This window comes from Neurospora crassa, linkage group II (genome assembly GCF_000182925.2).
Source record: "Neurospora crassa OR74A linkage group II, whole genome shotgun sequence".
Lineage (NCBI taxonomy): Eukaryota > Fungi > Ascomycota > Sordariomycetes > Sordariales > Sordariaceae > Neurospora > Neurospora crassa.
In genome coordinates this window covers 1394574-1413186 of record NC_026502.1, presented here as the reverse complement: position 1 = coordinate 1413186, position 18613 = coordinate 1394574, and the positions used below count along the sequence as shown (strand labels likewise).

At 49.2% G+C, this 18613-nt stretch overlaps 7 protein-coding genes across 8 annotated transcripts; 3 read left to right on the top strand and 4 right to left on the bottom strand.

Moving 5' to 3' along the window:
- Positions 1 to 750: 750 nt before the first annotated feature.
- On the bottom strand, positions 751 to 2592 carry NCU05356 (hypothetical protein). The gene is made up of 4 exons (XM_958254.3): positions 2322 to 2592; positions 1498 to 2240; positions 1247 to 1420; positions 751 to 1141 (listed from the first exon to the last, which is right to left on the bottom strand). The coding sequence occupies exons 1-4, from the start codon at positions 2326 to 2328 to the stop codon at positions 842 to 844; spliced, it is 1224 nt and encodes a 407-aa protein (XP_963347.3). The 5' UTR covers positions 2329 to 2592; the 3' UTR covers positions 751 to 841.
- A 1187-nt stretch (positions 2593 to 3779) lies between these two features.
- Positions 3780 to 4708, top strand: NCU05354. Of its 2 annotated transcripts, none has more exons than XM_011395263.1 (3): positions 3780 to 4159; positions 4242 to 4284; positions 4367 to 4708. In XM_011395263.1, exons 1-3 carry the CDS (start codon positions 4007 to 4009, stop codon positions 4369 to 4371), a joined length of 201 nt encoding a protein of 66 aa, XP_011393565.1. In that variant the 5' UTR covers positions 3780 to 4006; the 3' UTR covers positions 4372 to 4708. The 2 variants fall into 2 exon arrangements, with proteins under 2 accessions (XP_011393565.1, XP_011393564.1); XM_011395262.1 differs by having other exon boundaries at positions 4237 to 4284.
- Positions 4381 to 6820, bottom strand: NCU11331 (hypothetical protein; the record flags this gene model as incomplete). The annotated part of the gene is made up of 3 exons (XM_001728127.2): positions 4381 to 4873; positions 4946 to 5888; positions 6494 to 6820. 3 exons carry the CDS (start codon positions 6818 to 6820, stop codon positions 4860 to 4862), a joined length of 1284 nt encoding a protein of 427 aa, XP_001728179.1. The 3' UTR covers positions 4381 to 4859.
- A 1875-nt stretch (positions 6821 to 8695) lies between these two features.
- NCU05351 (hypothetical protein) lies at positions 8696 to 9780 on the top strand. Its single transcript, XM_958249.3, has 2 exons — positions 8696 to 9178; positions 9240 to 9780. The coding sequence occupies exons 1-2, from the start codon at positions 9005 to 9007 to the stop codon at positions 9306 to 9308; spliced, it is 243 nt and encodes an 80-aa protein (XP_963342.2). The 5' UTR covers positions 8696 to 9004; the 3' UTR covers positions 9309 to 9780.
- NCU16529 (hypothetical protein) lies at positions 9653 to 10464 on the bottom strand. Its single transcript, XM_011395374.1, has 3 exons — positions 10352 to 10464; positions 9964 to 10054; positions 9653 to 9895 (listed from the first exon to the last, which is right to left on the bottom strand). Exons 2-3 carry the CDS (start codon positions 10043 to 10045, stop codon positions 9726 to 9728), a joined length of 252 nt encoding a protein of 83 aa, XP_011393676.1. The 5' UTR covers positions 10046 to 10054; positions 10352 to 10464; the 3' UTR covers positions 9653 to 9725.
- A 436-nt stretch (positions 10465 to 10900) lies between these two features.
- Positions 10901 to 12903, top strand: NCU05350 (hypothetical protein; the record flags this gene model as incomplete). Its single annotated transcript, XM_958248.3, has 7 exons — positions 10901 to 10986; positions 11056 to 11165; positions 11238 to 11453; positions 11618 to 12341; positions 12398 to 12509; positions 12586 to 12652; positions 12722 to 12903. The coding sequence occupies 7 exons, from the start codon at positions 10901 to 10903 to the stop codon at positions 12901 to 12903; spliced, it is 1497 nt and encodes a 498-aa protein (XP_963341.3).
- A 1904-nt stretch (positions 12904 to 14807) lies between these two features.
- Positions 14808 to 17975, bottom strand: NCU05349 (hypothetical protein; the record flags this gene model as incomplete). Its single annotated transcript, XM_011395261.1, has 3 exons — positions 16263 to 17975; positions 15924 to 16207; positions 14808 to 15841 (listed from the first exon to the last, which is right to left on the bottom strand). The coding sequence occupies exons 1-3, from the start codon at positions 17783 to 17785 to the stop codon at positions 14808 to 14810; spliced, it is 2841 nt and encodes a 946-aa protein (XP_011393563.1). The 5' UTR covers positions 17786 to 17975.
- Between the last annotated feature and the right edge of the window lie 638 nt (positions 17976 to 18613).

Genomic DNA, 18613 nt, shown 5'->3' with positions numbered 1-18613 from the left:
ATTTGAGCCTCCAACCGGATAAATACCATAGTGGCCACGGCCTATATATTGCTACACATAACAGGTGCCACCGGTTACTCCACGATGTCTGCCAAACTAATGAAGAAAGGCCATGCCTGCTCATAAGTCCCTGTAATGTGATTGTTACCACACAATCTACTGAAAACTCTTGGGCTCGCTGACCTAATGATGACCCAGGGCTGTCAATGTCGATGTCGAGATTGCAGGATCCAATTTTTAGATTGAAGACTATGTGGCTATGTAGAGGTACCTATGAGGTAGTCTCGAAGTTAGGCCACCAGCCCAACACACCCTACTACTACCGTCCTTATCGAATGTATTAGATGCGTGAAGGATGATTTTGCCGGAGATGATGTTCTATCTTCTCTTCTTTTACCGGGTTTCTTGGTTACATCCTCCAGGATAGACATGAGGACTGGAGGAAAGGGGAAAGAGGAACGCATGGGGGGCGTCAGACTTGGACCTGAGCGCACGCAGTTATCGATCTGGATCGATTCTGGGATACACTCATCATTCTCACTCAAACCAGGTGTGACATCGAGGTCCGAATTGCCCATGGGTTTTGGCACGTTGAAACAGAACTAGAGGTACTTAGTAGATGGTGTGAAAATCTCCCGCCGTTACTTGCCTGCCCGCGATCATCATCATGCCTTCCCGGAAAGAAAGAGGCCCCTTGACTTTTGTGGGAATAATCACATGCAGCTGCCCCTTCAGTTTTCGTTAACATCTGTATTGCATCGCATCGCATCGCGTTGTACTTTTCTTAGCATTGAGTACGCTATGGCACACCCCTAGGGGAGTGAGTCCATTCCTTCCTCCCCTAAAGATCAAGTGAAATCCCCCTCTCTTCGTCCTCGAAGACCCTTCTGCCCGATTTTCTGTGGGGTTGGAGGTCGTCGTCGGTCGATCCAGCTTTTCTGCCGAACAAGGCACCAAATGGCAAGCGTATGCAGCAATGACGATGGCCCTTGCGATCCTTCGCACAGGTGGCCGTGTACCATGCCCCGACGACGATGCATGTGAGAGCAATGGCAACGACGATAAATACCCAGAAGTACTTGGACACGACGCTTTGGCCTTCTTCGGCATCCCACGAGAAGAAATTGGTTGAGAAGATGGTCTGGAGAGTGTAAGTTGTTTGTCAGATTCGAGCATTGTGTCTATACCATTTTCTTGGAAATTGATAAATACCATGCGGCAGAAAAAAGCACGAGTCGTGACATACCGCAACGGTTGACATGGGCAGAAAGACCATTGTCAGCAAAGCAATCGATCGCATCTGCGAGCTGTCTTTCTTCATCTCCTCTGAGAGACCGGAGTTTGCGTGTGCTAGCTTCGTGTTTAGTCTCGACAGCTTCAGATTGGTCTGATTGTCTTGAAGTGAGAAGAAGCTCCAGACCTAGGAAAACGTTTGATATCATCTGTCAGCTTCTTTGGTGTGTAGACACTTGAGTGTCCTTCATCTGGCATTCGTACCGTTTGCATTGTCAGTGACATGTTGTCTTTCACGAGATGGCAATCGTTGATTTTATCATCAAATTCGAACATGATGTCCTGCAGCCTTTCCCGAATCATCCTTCCAGCTCTTTCAAGCCGTACGTAGCCCGATACGCCAGAAAGCCGAGGCAGCCCCTGCTGCATGTAGTTTTCCTCGCTATTTACCTCTAGCGTTGTGGAGCGGGACATTGTTCGTGAGCCAGGTACCGATGACAAGTTTGCTGAAGGGATGCGTATCAGACAGCCCGAAGAGAAGGCAGATGAAGGTGATGACTTGACGCTGGTTTCCACCATGTCCATCGCCGTCTCAAATTTATTCAGTTGTCTCTTTACGGCCAAAATCAAGCTTACCAACTCCCTGGATCTGTACGTCGACTTCAGCACGTCTGTCATTCGTTTCTTGTCCATGTCTAGATCAAGGCCTCTTGCGCCGCCGACCTTCTCTAACTGGCTGTACTCATAGTTGTTCCGAAGTTCGAAGTTGTCCAGAAGATTTTCTACCTGATCGACTAGACGGATACGTTCGAGTTCAAAGAACAAGCCGGGCAAGAGTAATGGGTGGTTGTGCTTGAGATCACACGACCTGATTCTTCTTACTATGTCTTCTTTTTGTCTCTCATTGCATCCGTAGAACACTGCAAGGTTGAGATCTGTTTCGGTAAAGTACGTCGTCGACAAAGCCATGTCGTTCGGCAATGTCGACGAAGTTCGCGCTGTGCATGCTGTTTGAAGCGAGGAAAAGTTAGTCCAGTTATCTTTGGTTTCTACCTCTAGTATGCAAGGATCGATTACACCTTACGTACTTATCATCGGTCTTCTCTCCTTGCCCCCCTTTGAAAGATCATCATCGTCAGAATAATGGCGCTGAGCAGAGAAGTAGCAGCTCAATCTACTAATCGTCCGAGTGATCCTTGGGTGGAGATGAAACTCGTGCACGAGTTGTGAGAGGATGTCATCGCTGTTGAACGGGAGATAGGATACCGGTGACTGTGTGTTTGCTCCATCTTCATCATCGTCAAAGATGGGCTTGACGCTACCCAAGATTCTGTTGCATTAGAACGTCAACAAGAGACGCTCATTACGAACCTTTTATATCTTCATAAAGGGCTTACACAGAGAAATGAAAGGTGGAGTCAAAGAAAAGTGCTTATTTCCTTACACAGCACATATGCCAGAACACGCGTGGCCGGACGAGGGAAGAAAGTCCAGGACAGCCTGACCAGAATGAAATGTTAGCTCATCCATCGTGTGATGCAAATCTCATCACTTTCGATTTTCAATCCGTATAGAGGTCATTTACGTTCTTGAACCAGGTCTCCCATTCTTCATTAGTGCTCAGTGTCTTGACTTCGAGTGTTGGAGGTCCCTGTTATAAATCATCGGAACTGATCAGCAATAGTGCTTCGACTGCCCATCTTGAAATAAGCGGTCCTAAAACTACTTGCTTCTTCATTCGCGAGTTTCGTCACTATCGTTGTCTTTTCGTCCGGAAAATGGCAAGTGAAGTTGGAAAAGTCGCGTTCGGACCACTCAAGCGAAGTACGGTCGTAATCCATCTTCGTCACAGACAATTGTCTTCTTCCAGTAATCACACAATCAAACTATGAGCAGCAATGTTGAGCGAGAGACCTGAGATGGCGCTGGTGTTTGCCTGAGGATTTTGTGACGAAGGACGAACCTGACAAGGATCGCGACGTCTCCGGGTGATTATCGAACCAGGTTAAGCTAAAACATCCGCCAAAGAAGCTGGGCGTCTCGCAATCCTGCGAGAGGTGTTCTAAATTATTACTTGACGTTGGAGGAGGCTGACTTTCAGGCACACTTGAGGTTATGAGATGGTGTATCCGGTCTGTCAATGTAACACGTTGGTGTACTCGGTGAGTGAGAGGGGTTGGAGAGAATTTCCCTCTGCCGTCTCTGCCTCGCCACGATCTCCGCACGGGTCCTATGCAAGCTGACATGGAAAGTCTCCAGCCAACCAATTGATTCCTTATCAACCGTAAATTGTGGCGAAGCATCACGTTGTGTACGCCCCGAGGAATTCTGCTAGTGCCTGTTGGTGGTAAGAGGTATCTGTCGGGGTGGTAGCATTCTTGCACTACCACCGCCTTACTCCTTTGGTATACTCCACGTTGCTTCTCTTATGACCCCCAAACTTTTCTCCAACTGGGACTGGTTGTATTTCTTGATGAACAAAACCTGCAAAGAACCGTCCGCTCGTAACAAAATATGTTGTGTGACCTGATGTGTTTTCCTTCTCGGCCGTAAGCTTGTGCCTGCCCTATTTCGGACCTTTGGCATCGGGATCATGTTACAAGCCCTGTTGGCTGAACTCCTCGAATAACAGTTACATCAGACTTCTAACAACACAGTTGTCAATCCAGTCTGATTAAAAGAATAGAACGTGTCTGCAGTTAGGCCTACATCAAGATAGGTTGGTCTCTATCACCACCACCGAACACCTCACCAGCCACAACGTTCGTGCACCATGCTTCCCTCATCTACAGCGGTCACCCTAAGTCAGGCTCCGCCTGCGCCAGTTCAGTGGTATGACCATGTCCTGCGAAAGAAGTATCGGGATCCTCTCAAGCTCAAGCAGGCTTTGACTGCGATGTATGGGGAGGGGAACTATAGGATCAAAGTACGTACCGGACCTTACTTCGTAACCGATTGGTCTAGATTCTGTTTCAACCTTTACTTACGTGTGACCTGTAACAGGTCAGGGCGGATCGGTGGATTGTGACTATTCCCAAAGAACTGAGCAATGTTGGTCCAAAACAGCGAGCTTCCTGGACAGAACGAAATCGTTGGAATTTGAATACTAATTCAAAATGGCTTGCGCGTACAGATTGAGATGGATGAGCTTGAAAATTCGATCTATTCGCACTACTAGAAATTTTGGAGTAGTCGAGGTTCAACAGGCAATCTAGGAACGAGTTGCAAGGAAAAAGAAAGAAAAAAAGAAAGAAAGAGCATGGAACGCAAGCGGATTTGAAAGAAAAACAAAAACCAACGCAAATACAAGGCGTTTTGCCAGAGCAAGTATGACCATACAAGTTACCTCCCACGATCCAGCATGATGTAAAGGTCAGTAGTAGGAAACGTATGATGAAAGCAAGGGGAAAATAGGTGGTTGCCAGTAGGCGCTCTAAAAATCGCCCAACTGCTCTACTTGGATGTGCCCACCCAGCTGCTGCGATTCTGGTGCGGCGTGATTGAGCTCCAGAACGCCTTACAGGCTAACCAGGCACTCATTGCCCGGGATTCTGATAGCCATAGATAGGATGAGCAAGATACAATGCCTTTCCAAACGTTCCAGTCGTGGCTTTGCGGCTGAGACCTCACGAATGTAGAGCTGTACGGGTGTTAGTAGGGCGCCCATGGTAGTTCGATCATTGGAAGACATAACTTCTTGACTGGGACTCACCGCCATAGTAGCTTGTATCGGTCTCACACGTTCTTCTGAGAAGATAAAGCTTGCTTTCGAGCTTCACAACATTGATTCGATCCTTCGGATACGGGCTGAGCATCTCCTCAATGACATCGAGAAACTGCTTAGTGTACTCGGATGCGTTCTCGTGTTGCTTGAGCCGCACCATCCACTCGTGCACCTTGGGCTTAATGATAGCGGTTTCGCCCTCGACCTTGAAAAAAATATCCGACTCGAATCCATGTGTTATGTCCTCTTCCATGCGGTAAGTGGGAAACTCATCGTATACAGCGTCATAGCCCAGAATTTGCCATGTAACAAACTCGAGGAACATGCACCCTAACGAAAAGACATCGGATGCTCGAGATATGCGACCTCTAGCGAGGTCAAACTCGGGCGCTCGATAGGTTGCTGATTTCTCGAGAGCTTTGGGGTCAGCATTGGATCGAGAATATTTGTTGTGAAGGCGACCAAGCCCAAAGTCAGAAAGTACAAGCATGCCGTCAGATTCAAAATAAAGAACATTTTCAGCTTTAATATCGCCGTGACGTCCGTATAGCTCGTCTTTTCCGGCCGGAAATTCGTACAATTTCAGCGTTTGTTGTCTCTCATTGTGGACGCACAGCAGAGCACGAGCGAGTTGGTGGCATTGTTGAGCCATCCACAGAGCGGAGGTTAGGCGTTCCTGTTGATTTCTGGGCTGGTGAACTTTCCAGTATTTCCACAGGTTCCCCTCTGCCCAGGGGAAGAGCAGGTAGAACACTTCACTTCCGCCATCTTCTTCAATGACGGAAAACGTGGTGAGCAGCTTGATGAGGTGCGTGCTTTTCTGGGTCTTGACGGAGATTAGGGATGCCAATTCCTTGTCGAAAGCCTCTTTATCGGACGCGTGAAGCCTCTTGAGGGCGAAGGTCACTTCTTTGTTATTGCCGTCATGAGACTGGAAGACGGGTTAGCACCTGCCCAAAAGAGGAAATGCCGAGACTAACGAAGAGGTGGAAAATGGAAGTGCTCAATGCAACTTGCTCCATGATGACCAAAATTAAAGTGACTTCGATCAATGGTGATTCTCGTCACTTCGCCAAACCCTCCGTGAAGATTGCCATCCTGGTCCATGTCAGATCTATGATTGTCACTGTCGCTTGTTCGCCCAGCTGAGCCAGCCCCCTCAGTGATTAAGCTCTTGTCGAATGGAAAGGAGTCGATTGTGTATGGCAGGACGTCTTTTGGACCGAGTCTGTAGTGGACATGAACCTTTTTGCCTTTTGTCGGAAGTTTAAAGTATACGGCATTGAATGCGTAACTGGCCAGTACCATGTGCTTGGAATCTTTCCCTGATATTTTTCTGGTCTCACAACCAGGAAGCTGATGAGAATGAGTCGTGTTCTGACATGTAATCTTGCCGTCAGGGGTGATCGAGATCAAGGGTAGGCATTGATCTGACAGCCTCAGGCTATTCGTGCCACTTTCATTCTTCCAAAGTTCAGGAAATAACTTATGTTGTTGTGTATAAATAAACAAGACAAAGACCTTCCAGCAACGAACTTCGTGGAGAACACGGATACAAAGTCGCTGGTGATCTTCTTCTGGGACATCCTTCCACAGTTGTTGTATGGCTGCGAGGAGACGTCCGGGAGTGAATATCTCTTGGAGCGAGCTTCGGGGAATAAAGAAGCCTTTTCCTTTTTCGACTTCCTGGGCTTCAAGTTCTTCACGAATAATGTCGAATATTTCTGGACCACTATCTTGGGGTACAATGTCGGTGTTCGGTCTTTCAATAGGATGATCATCGTCGTAGTACTGGTTGCCACAATCGGAGCATTTGTCGACACGCGGATCGGCAAGCCCGATTGCTTTGACTCTTGGAGCCATCGTAGAGGTTGTATGGTGGCAAGAAGTATGTGCTGTGTCAGGTTGTGCAGGAAAGATGTTGGTGGTGGGCTTGGAAATCTTCAGCAGACACTGAGTCAAACCGAAAGCAGTTCGTGGACAGAACAGAAGGATATGCGAAAGGCGTCGTTAGCTCCGAGACTGGGCACGACGACGAAAGAGGTATCAAGTGGGGGATGACAAAATGAAGAATGAGTGGTACTATAACAAAAGCAGATAGTGAATGCATAAGGTACTATGATTAAACCAACGCGGTGACTCGTCAAGTGCTTGAATATCGATCCCCATCGTTCCGTTTCACTCCATTGCACAACAGACGGACGTATGGTGGGTTGGGCAGGGTAAATAAGTACAGTCAGTTAGCAGCAGGATTTGTAATGGCCCGCGACCCATCTGAGAACTGAAAATCAAGGCGGTGGGTGTGATATGAGGAGTCCATATCTCTTCGCATCGATATCGCAAGGCATTCAGAGCCTTATGTGTGTGGATGCGGCTGAGTATCAAAAAATGGATGCCTTGAGACCTGGGACGTAATTGGCAATGGGTTTTGTCTGCTACCAGAGGTCATTGATACATCCCCTTGCCTGCGCCTTTGGTGCGCACTTAAGGGACGGTTACCTATCCATCCGAAAGGTTTTATGCCGCGTCTCCCTATTTCACACCGAGAAAGGGAACGGAATGGGGGATGTTAGCAATGCGCGAAACGACTTTTGAGTATAAACTGCCCTTCGCCGGTCTCCAAAGTAACATTGTGGCGCGCGGAGCCTTCTTCTGACCTACCTATGGTAAGGAATGAGGGCCTCTCCCCAGCCTTACTTTGCTCCAAAAACTCTAATGCGAGTTGTTGTGTAGCACCCATCCCGCGTGAAGATTTCAAGTCCACTTACACCATCTGGATTGAGTCCGATGGTGAAAGTACATTGGACAGGTGCGATGATAGCACTGAAACTCTGAGCGTAGTGAATGCTCTCGACCTGGCGCCTATAAAGAGTGCCTTTGGTTAGTGATTACCCTTCACTTCATTTTCGCTCCTCTCTTCGAATTCGTCATATATACCAACCTCAATCATGGGGATGAATGAGCCGCTCCGCAGACCACAGTGCGCTTTGAGGACAAAATCCTTAAGAGGTACGAACAAACACGAAAAAGGGAAGAAAAAAAAGGAGGTCGAGATTATAATGAGTATAGTCGTCCTCTACGGAACCAACCATCAAGGTTAGCACATGTGGAGGAGAAAATGTTCAAATTTCCAAAATTGCCTCTGGTCGCCCTTTTGAGGCAAAAGTCTTTTCATTTTTTCCAACAGCTCAAGACTTTTCTGCGCACAGAGGCAGGTCGTACCTACTAAGGTATAAACTCGGGTTGAAGTGGGAAGTACCTACCCATGCTGCGCCACCTCATACATGAAAATGGCATGAGATCGATAATGTGTTAGCGGCGACACTCCACGCAGCCAGATGTACTACCTACACTGCCACAAGCCCACAACTAGCTCAGTTTGTACCACCTATCAATCTCTCGTAAGGCTCTGCCGCCGCCTACAAATTCGATGAAAGATAGGTAGTTGAATGCCACTCAAGGGATTCAGACAACCGGCCTCAGCCGGCGTAATCTACGAGGCTTCACACTGTTGCAGCTCGCGCTCGCCCATACCACACCAATCCATGGCTCACTTTGAGTTTCCTAACAGACCTGTCCATGCGCGCACTGCCACAGGGCGGTGCTAGAGGTATGTACCCTGCAGAATTCACACATCCACTGTCCTACCTGCTTCCCTAACTTAGGGCACAAGACCACCTACCTACATGTTTTACCTCCCAAATTCTTTACCGCAGATGCGACTATTATGAGCGGGAGCTGAAACATAAGCTGGCTGAGGCTGATCAGGGGGCGGAATTCTTTCGGACAATGCGATGAGAACCAGAGGCCGATTAACGTGATCAAGGAAACTAGTAGTGGTATTAGGTCAGTAAGGAACATTATTCTTGACGATGAAAAAGGGCATTAAGCCATTCAACACTTTTTTTTTTCGAACACAAGCAATTGCTGTTGTCATTCCTATCAGCCTACCTCTATCAGAACCTGCCATAATACGAGCACAGACAACACTCAAGACCTTGCGAGGATTCACAAGATACAGACGACTAAATCCCCGTGTCCGTAATCATGGCCTTATATCGCACAGCTGGTAAGCTCTCCACCGTTATGGGACAAGCAAAGTATCACGCCGCTGCAGAAGGAGGGGGGATCATTCTTGAGATACCAGCTTGTGCTGTAACTGCGGACGAGCTAAAACAGGAGCTTCAGAGGCGACTCCAAACATCGCAGTACACGATCCAGGTAAGTGTTAAAATGTTGAATAAACGCTTGTTGTTGCTTATATGTCTAATGGCTATGTTAGCTGAAACGAGACCGATACTCGGTCACACTGCCACTCCATGGGAAGCAAGATGTACTCAACACCCTCTAGTGATGACAACAGTTCCGGCTGTCAGAGCTTGAAGCAACATTAGGCCCTCTCGCATTGCACCGCTTCGTTTCTTGCCACAAACGCTGGAGCGCTTTCTTTTCGTTTAAAGCATATTCCTGGAGTTGCGGTTATCATTAAATATCACCGGAGTTGTCCTCTTGTATGGGTATCCTATACCGGAACTGCATATATCTCGCTTTAGTTCACAGATCTAGATGCTGAGGTTAGGAAGACAGGTCTGATATATCGGAGAAATATGGTGATGATGACGTGCCGTAAGGAAGTTGTCACTGATTGATAGTGAGGTGAACTAGAAAACCAGTTATGGCTTTTGGTTTGAAGGCCTCTCATTCTGTTAGCATTATGACAGCGGTACAAGCGAGATGAAAATCGACGCCAACAGCACACATATGTAGCTTAAGATGTCCTCCACTTTTCGCTCATCATGTCCGGCCGCATATATTCTCGAGTGCTGCAATGAAGCCTCAAACTCCCACTCAGTGAGTTTCTGGTGCTCAGGTGAGCGAGCTGTAAAGAGGCACTCAAACGGCAAGGGACTTGAGTTGAGACTATCGGCAAACGCAAAACTGCGAGTGAAACAGGATGTCAGTATCACACATATTGTAACTAGACAGGGACAAAACTCAGAGACAACCTCCAACAGTGTTTGCGCGATGCCGGAAAAAAGAATTGAAGGATGTCCTTAATGCATGCCGGGACAGGTACGGCGACCCCATCCGAAGGCGCTGTGGCCAGTCAGACCCGGATATTTGCGGTGCTCGAGAGAACGTTCAGGCGAGAGCCTGTGAGGGTCATGGAAGTCATTCGGGTTCAAAAGAACCGAAACAACATGTTAGCAAATGCGGTCATGAAGTAAAGTGTGATGATGGACATGGCAAACCCTCCCAACAAGTACGGACCACCCACACCCCCTCGTCAACAGAAGTAAATTCCACAAGGACATTATTAAGCACAGAGAAAACGAGCCAAAGTCAGGCAGATGGAAAAAGCAAAAACTGAAGATGAACTTGGGCACTCACTACCTCAAACAGGTGCAATAACCGCGCTCCTCTTCGGTAAAAAAAATTCCCCTATATGCATCATCCGCAATACTAGCATGAGGTGTCTCTTCCACTTGAATAATAGGTTTCATCGTATGATATCTTGGAGACGCATTGTGGGAGGTTGATCTTTCCTATGCCTTGGTTGAGGAAGGATTTTGGCCACCACCATGAGGTGTTGGAACTCGCCGTCGGAATCCCGTACTTGGTTGATGAGACGCGGCAACCTATACCATTGTGTTACTTGCTTGATTGGTTCTCCTCACATTAGGCTGAATTCGGGGTGTTGGAAGAGAGGCGCGTGAGGGGTTCATTGTTGGCTGAATGCATCCCGCTCAGTCGACACCGGCAGTTCGGCAGACCTAACATCCCCAAGTCACTGAAATATCGTGTCCATGTAACATCACAATGCAACAGTGAGGATATAGTATTGCGGCTTACGATTTAAGGTATCTTCTGGTTGATAACAGCGTTCCTCTTCTCTCAGTTTCAGTGACTTTTTGACCCAAGCAGTATTGCCAAAGGTGAACCATGGGAAGCAAGATCACAGAAACATGGCTCACAAAAACATTCTTGACTTCGATCTTCCTAGGACTCGGCGGTTTTCTCTACGGCTTGTGAGTAGCTTGCATCTTAATCAAGGCTCGGAATATATGCCACGTGAGTTGACCCGAACTTGATGACAGTGACTCGGGTATCATCACTCCAAGTCTCGCTCTGAACTCATTTCTGGAATACTTCGGGAATCCCGATGCACCTATCCGAGGAGCTATTGTGTCAGTCTACCAGGCAGGTGGTAAGTCCTCACTGGGTCACAATTTTTGACCGGTGGTGGGGGTACGGTGAGCTGATTCTACGCCAACTATAGCATGGCTGGGAAGTGCTTCTGTCGGTATAACCAGTGACAGAATTGGAAGACGGAAAGCGATTGCGTTTGGATGCGTTTTTGGGGTCCTCGGGGGTGCGCTGATGACCGGTGCGGCACATGTTGCTATGCTCATCATCGGTCGCATACTTGTTGGATATGCCGTTGGCACAATCACCGGGGTTGCGCCGGTGTTTGGAGCGGAGATTGCAAAGGTGCGTGAGGCCCTCTATTGTTGTCAAGACGACGCATGAATGACTCTTTCTTACCAAGTCTTCTTGAGACCCATGAGAGAGCAAGAATCAACGCAGTTACCCAGATGAGTTGAGTCGCCCGCATCCCAAAAGCTGGCTGAGAGTTACTGACCTTGGTACTCTATGTAGTGTGTGCTTGGGGCTTCTTTGTCGCGCTTTGGACAGGAGTAGGGGAAGGCAAGTGGCATAACCCCAACCAGTGGAGGCTCGGTTTCGCTGTCCAGAGCATCCCTGCTCTCGCCCTTGGGGTTGGAGTCCTTTTCATCAAAGAGTCGCCAAGATGGCTTTGCCTGAAAAGCCGTCATGCAGAAGCCGAGAAAGCCTTTCGCAGCTATCACCATAACGGCTCCAACGATGAGTGGTGCAGAGAGGAGTTCAGGCATTTACAAGCCAATATTGCAATCGAGCTGCAAGCTCGAGGCTGTCTTTCCTGGGCAGAGCTCCTCAAGGCGCCGGCCTTCAGGAAACGTCTTTTTGTCGGATCCTTTGTGTGGGCGGCTGCGATGTTGAGCGGCATCAGCTTTATCCAATATTTCCAACCAGCCATCTATGCAACACTGCAGTATAACCAGGACCAGCAGCTTCTCATCAGCGGGCTGTATGGATCGGTGGCTCCGGTGACGTGCCTGGTGTCTCTGCTCTTTGTGGACCGTATCGGTCGAAAGAAGATTCTGGTTTTCAGCGCTTCGCTGTTGTCACTCTGTTACCTGATCATCACGATCATTGCTGCCGTTTTTCCGGCTCGGCCGGGGTTTCCAACAAATGAGGCAGCTCAACGCGGGCTCATTGCCTGTGTCTTTGTTGTATCGGCCAACTACTCGGCTCTTCTGGGCCCGATGACTTGGATAATTCCGTACATAAAGTCCTGTCCCATAATGATCGTGCATGGCTGACTTGAAGTACCCTTAGGCCCGAGGTCTTCACCACCGAGTTGAGAGGCAAGGCAAATGCCGTTATCCAAATCCTGCAATATTCCATCAGCTTGGTTATAACCCAATGTTCGCCCATTGCGTTGGCGGCAGTAGGCTGAAAATATTACGTACGAACCAAAATTGGGCGAGGCAAACGACTGGGCGAGTTGGCTGACGGCACACCAGATTTTTTTTGTCCTAACCAACGCGCTGTGTGCGATTGTGTTTGCACTTGTGTATCCGGAAACAAGAGGTAAGAAGAAAACCTTCATTCTCAATGTTGGTAGACATGGCTGATCATGGTCCCCCGGTTCCTTGCTAGGGAAATCGCTTGAAGACATGAGCGAGATCTTCGGCGATATCAAGCGAAGGACGGAACCAGAGCTTGACGAAGTCCATTCAAGTCCCTCGGGCAAGAAAGACAGCGAAATCAGCGAGTATGCCATCGAGAAGACGGAGTCGAAGTATCACCGAGACCGAAGATCGGATATCTTTAGGGTGTGAGCAAACATCCTGCCCGTCGTTGAAAGCAGAATTGCGCCCTCGACATACGCGTGGCGCAGTGTTGTTCAATTTGGGGCTGGAATGTTGTGTTTTCTTCAAGGTCGCAGTCTCCGCAGCGATGTTTTGGTTGGAACAGTTGGGTGGGTGACGCGGGAGCGGCAATGTTGCGTGACATGGCCAGGCGGCCCCCAAAGTGCATGTAAGTGTTAGTGCAGTACCTGGACAATGTGGGGTGACTTTATTCTCTCGTATTGAATTGGCTGATGCTGTTGGACTGTGCGCGCAAAAAAGATGTACTGTCCTAACCTAACTGTTTCCAATTCCAGAAACACACGAGTGACCTGCCAACGCCCCCGCTCCCTGTTCCACTGGCTGACCTTCAGCTGGTCTGACACAACCTGGGACAACCTGGGAGGAACATCATTCAGCACAAGCTCAACTCTTGAACCATGATAAAGATCGTCTTGAATTATCATTTTCCTCCCATGGAATGAGATGCTTTTTCACTTATACACTCATGCTAGCCAAGAGGGTCTGATGTTTCCGTACTGCGTACAAGCCGCCCTTTGCTTTGTTTGCTCAAGTTGACAAAGGTTGCAGTCGATCTCAGTATCGAGAGTAAACCCCAACGTCGAGTACATGAAGGATCAAAGGAAGGGGTTGGTCGTCAATTTATCGTGTGAATTACCCTAGCGAACGATCCCTAACCAAATGAAAATGGTTTGATACACCTTGGCCGATTAGTATTAGCTATCGTGCATCAAGCGAGCTTTATCGGCGGCCCTTCGCTTGGGGGCCGTTTCCCGCAGAGAGCCTTTGATGGGATGATGACGTATTAGTAGAACTCAAGGTCTAAGCCTATATACATAGCTCCCAATTATTTTGGTCTTTCGAGAGAGAAACTCTGCCTATCCTCTCATCGCTTTCAGTCTCATCTTTCACGTTTCAGGGAACAGAGCCCACACCAAAGGGAACCGCATGCGTTAGCCATTGTCTACCTACCATAGCCAACTTTAGGACGCGCCTCTGTAACGAGACTTAAATACTATCATATGCAGCTTCACTTTCCATTCCCTGGCCCAGCCAGCTCTGGTTGGCATGTTGACTGCCGTTGCCATCGCCCCCTCTGCCCTCGTCACCCGCAAGGTCCAGCTCCCCATTGACACCATCGTAACCATTGGCGAAAACTTGAACATCATCTTCGCCCCAGAGTCCCTCAATGACTCTAAAATATGGACGTGTGTAGGTCGAGGACTACATGGCTTGCGTTGAGATGGACGAGAAGAAGCGAGTACATCGAGAATGAATGTTGATGAAAGCCTAGATGACCACAGGTCTCGGTGTATGTAGTGGGGGGGTTTACGTATCGGGCAGCAGGCTATGATCCTTTCGTTGGTGAGCGAGTGGCAATCATGGTAGAACGCACAAAATCTTCACAATCACTTCTAGACACAGAAGATATCGGACAAGTTCAAGAAACAGATGTTTAGAATAAAGGATGAAAACCACGTTAGTAGATTCTTGGGCTTCTAAAAGCTCTCTATGTAGTATCTATCTTATCGGTTATCTTTACCTGTATAGCGCGGGGCGGGGGCTATCTCTCTTATCGGACTTGTTGGTCGAACGGAAGGAGGGGTTGGTTCCCTTCGTGCACAGAGACAGCACAATGTTATCTGACACCCGTACATATCGCTCTTTCCTCTCCCACCTGACCACAAAACAGCCGAAGAAAAACGACCCAAAAAAAAAAAAAAAAAAAAAAAATCCGGACCATGTTTGCTCGTGTTCAGACCTTCGGCTTCTCTAGCAGCATCGCAAATCCGATCCCAGTCACCTGACATGACATCCAAGACCTTGACTTAGCGCTGTCGATGACAGTGCCTATAAATGGACCTTCGACATTGTCAAAGATTTGAAGGGTTCCCCTGATACTGTTGGGGAAACAGGTCCATCCCACCACCATTCAAATCCCAGTCAAAGGTTGACGCGTACATCCCTCCCATCATCATTTGAGCATCATCGGGGCTGGCCAGCTCCATATGTCCTGGCTGTTGCTGATAAGCCAGATGCTGAGGTAGGGGTCCCCCAAAGTTCATCTCTGCAGGCCTGTGTTGCTGCGGCTGTGGCGACGGTCCGAACATTCCTCTGGCCTCGGCGCGACGGTTATCACTCAATCCGTTCATGTCTTGGGTGGGACGACAATAATTCACCATCTCGATCCCCGAATCTACCAGATCCTGTCGACCATGGTGAAACCGTGTAGGTTGAGCTGGCTGGCTCAGGTCAACGACCTCATTGCCGTAAGCACCAAAGCCGACCTGAGGGTTGATGGGGGTTGGGGGAGTAACTGGGCTCGGAGTTACAAAGAGATCATGTTGTCGAGCCTGTCGAAAACTCGAGGGTGATACGCCCACACCTACACCTGTCTGCGCAACCTGTGCCTGGCGCGATTGCACGCTCCCCGAACTATCTATGCCTGGAGCTGCCCTCGTCACCATCTCGGCCTGGCCGACATTCGCCCACGACTCGGCGCTGTTAATCGTCTCAAGAGAAGAAGCTAGGCTGCCTCCGTTACTGTCGCCGTTGATGAGCCGTTTCCTGACCATCTGCCTCGGGACTGCGAGTTGATCCAGTCTTCGGGCCGGTTTCTGGGTCACTGGGCTTATTGGACTTGCCGAATTCGAGGGTTCAACCCTCGGGGTGCGTTTACCAACTCTCTGGCGGCGGGATATGTTCATCGGCTGGCGACGGGAGCTGTCAAAGACTTTGCCAATATGGTTGTAAAAAATGTCAACCAGTTGCTCCACGTGGTATCCCTCGGACCGTTGGTTGCCGAATCGTCTCAGCTCCTCGTTCGAGGTTAGGGCGTCCTTGAGTTGTGGGCGAGCGTTCTGCAAATCTCTGTAAAACTCCTCGCGCTCGACTGGAGGCTCAAAATCTTCATTCCCACTGTCAGCAAACCAGGCCGCACGAAAAACACAAACCCAAACACAGAAGGGCCACTATGGGAAAGCACTCACCGGGATCCGGAACCTCTTCGTCTAAACCGAACAAGTTGTGCCAGAGATCTTGCCAGTTATCAATCTTGCCATCTGCCTTCCGGTTATTCAGCAAAAATTCATGTCGATCCGTGATGCCATCCTCCGGATTTCGACTCGCAATTCCCTCTTGCGGGCTGCATATGCTGTCTCTCGGAACCGCAAGATGCGCTTGCACTGCTTCACGCGACCGCATGTCCTCTTTGCATCTAGGGCAATGGTAGGCAGAGCCAGTTTTCTGCTTATGGAGATTCTTGATATGGCGTCTACCCAAGCGACAAATTAGCATCAAAAGTCTATCAGGACAGGTAGGAGACTTACTTCAGTTCATATATGTTGTCGAATGGACGAACAGCACATTGTTGATGGTCACGGATGTTAAATCTCTCGGGATTTCTTTTGCGGAACGGACAGCTTAACCCCTGATTTCCCAATTCGGTCGTTATACGCGCTCTCTTGTTCCCGCCATCGTTACCGCCCCCGTCGAGACCTCGATCTCCGGGACCAGAACCGTCTTCAGGCCCTCTGCTGGGGTACCCGTTACCGTCGTCGTTCGGTCTCTTCTGCGACCCATTGTTCCACCCCCCACGACGGCCTGTTCCAGAGCTTGAGCCACTTCCTTCTTGCTGGGCCGGCGCAATGTGGCCCGCTCCGCGAGGTAGCTCCTGGATGCATATGGTGGAGCTGAACAGACTCTCATCCGGAAGAATTCTTGACAGCTCATCCAGGCAGTAACTAACGGTGTTGTACGCCTCACCAGCTGCATCGGTATGCGCAATGTCGTCGTACTCTGTATCGAACGCTTGCCTGAGAATCTGTTCACAGACGTCTTGGATGAGACCAGCGTCCAAGATGTGGATCGGGCAAGTCTCAATGTCTTCTGGGTCATCGAGACCAGGAGTCATAATCAACGGCGAAAGTCCTTCGGGGGATGAGCCGTTCCCGGACGTGGGGGTGTCGACGTCTTGCGGAACTGATTCTTGTGTCGCATCTGCCCTCACGTCTCCAGACGTTTCATCAATTTGCATGCCTTGGAGGTCTGGTAAATTGAGATTGCGGGATGTCTTTGCAGCTGGTACCAGTGATTCAGACTCCTCCTTTGGGCGGACCGGCATGAGGATATTTGGATCACCTGCGGACTTCGCCCGTAGTCCTGCAGTGATCTGGCTGACCAGCGGCTTCTCAGGATGCGTGGCGTCAGAAGGCGGGCCGACCTGGAACACCGCATGTTTGCTCATACTGTCTTTGCTCCTCCACTTGGGCAGATGTCGGGCTGGGTCTTGCAGGTTCTTTCTGAGCGTGTCCTGTTCTCGGAATGTTCGTCTCGCATTCAAGTTCGGCAAGATAATATGCCTTGGCGACGATGAGCCTTCATCAGTGAAGTTTGCTGTCGTCATATCCACAGGATGACTATCCAGTCCTTCTTCCGATCTGAAATATGTCCCAGCATGGAATGTCATTGGAGCGGGTGAGCCACATCGGGATTCCATCAACGAAGGCGACGAAGGATACTGGAAAGGGTTCGTTATTTCGAAGGAGGCAGTGGCTGGAGTTAAGGGGTCTGGCTCGGTGGTGTTGGTTACTGTTGAGGCGTTAGAGAAGCTTGAGAAAATCGTATCTGAGCGCCGTGGTTTGAAGTATCTCTCCTCCCACTCGGTCCTCTCGCTGGTATTGCTTTCGAGGTTGTCAAATTCCACTCGCTTGTTGGATCGGTCTTGAAGATAGGAGTCTTGGGTCGGCTTGTTTGTGACTGCAAGTTCCGGAGAGGTGCCTGCCTTAAATGATGTTTGATTGAGGCGTCCCCCTTGCGCCATTGCCGAGGGCCCTCTCAGGAGGGAAGTCATGCTGGCAGAGTTCTGAGATCTGCCGACGATATGGGGCCCAGTTATGACCAGGTGGACGCCAGGCTACGCGGCCTATTGTTCTCGGACTGGGGAGGAAAAGTACGGTCTCGGTTTGTTTGCTTTAATGAGCTGCACTCGCTAGGCTTTATGCTAGAGGTAGTTATCTACAGCATACTCGGGCGTTTGTGCGCGAACCATAAGGCGCCTACTCTCCAGAGAGGAAGCGACTTAATCACCTTGAAAAGTGACCAGCTGAACAATACTCTTTCTAATCGGTACACAGACGACGCTTTGAGAGGCGCATCGACCCGGACCCATCCCAAGGCATAGCCAAATGCATAAGAGTCGATTTGACGAGGAATACAGGCAAGAGCGTTCGAATGAACATCAGTGGTTGAGATTTCACAACAAATTGGAGGCCTTGCAGCTCAGGAACCTTCAATGTGGCAGTGCGGCGCAAAAGCCGGAGGTTCACCGAACATTTTGAGGCTGTTGGATATTGCAACGGCTTGATTGGTTCAAACGTTGGTGTTTAAACTACCATCTCACATTCTCATAGCCACACAGTGGATGACCCCGTGAATTTTCCTTTTTCATTTTTGTTTTATTTTTTGTAATGAGAAGTGACACGACTTGCCCAAAGTGTTTGTTTTCCAGACGAGGCTCCTGGCAGACTCCGGGTTGCTCTCTACTCTCGACCGAGTCTCCTCAATCCACTAGTGAAACTGCCTGTCCAACGTTGCTCTTGAAGAGCTGACTTGATTTTGTCAGGCTGTGAGCAGCAACCAATTGTAACTGCAGTGTACATTTGATCAGCAGTTCTCAGTG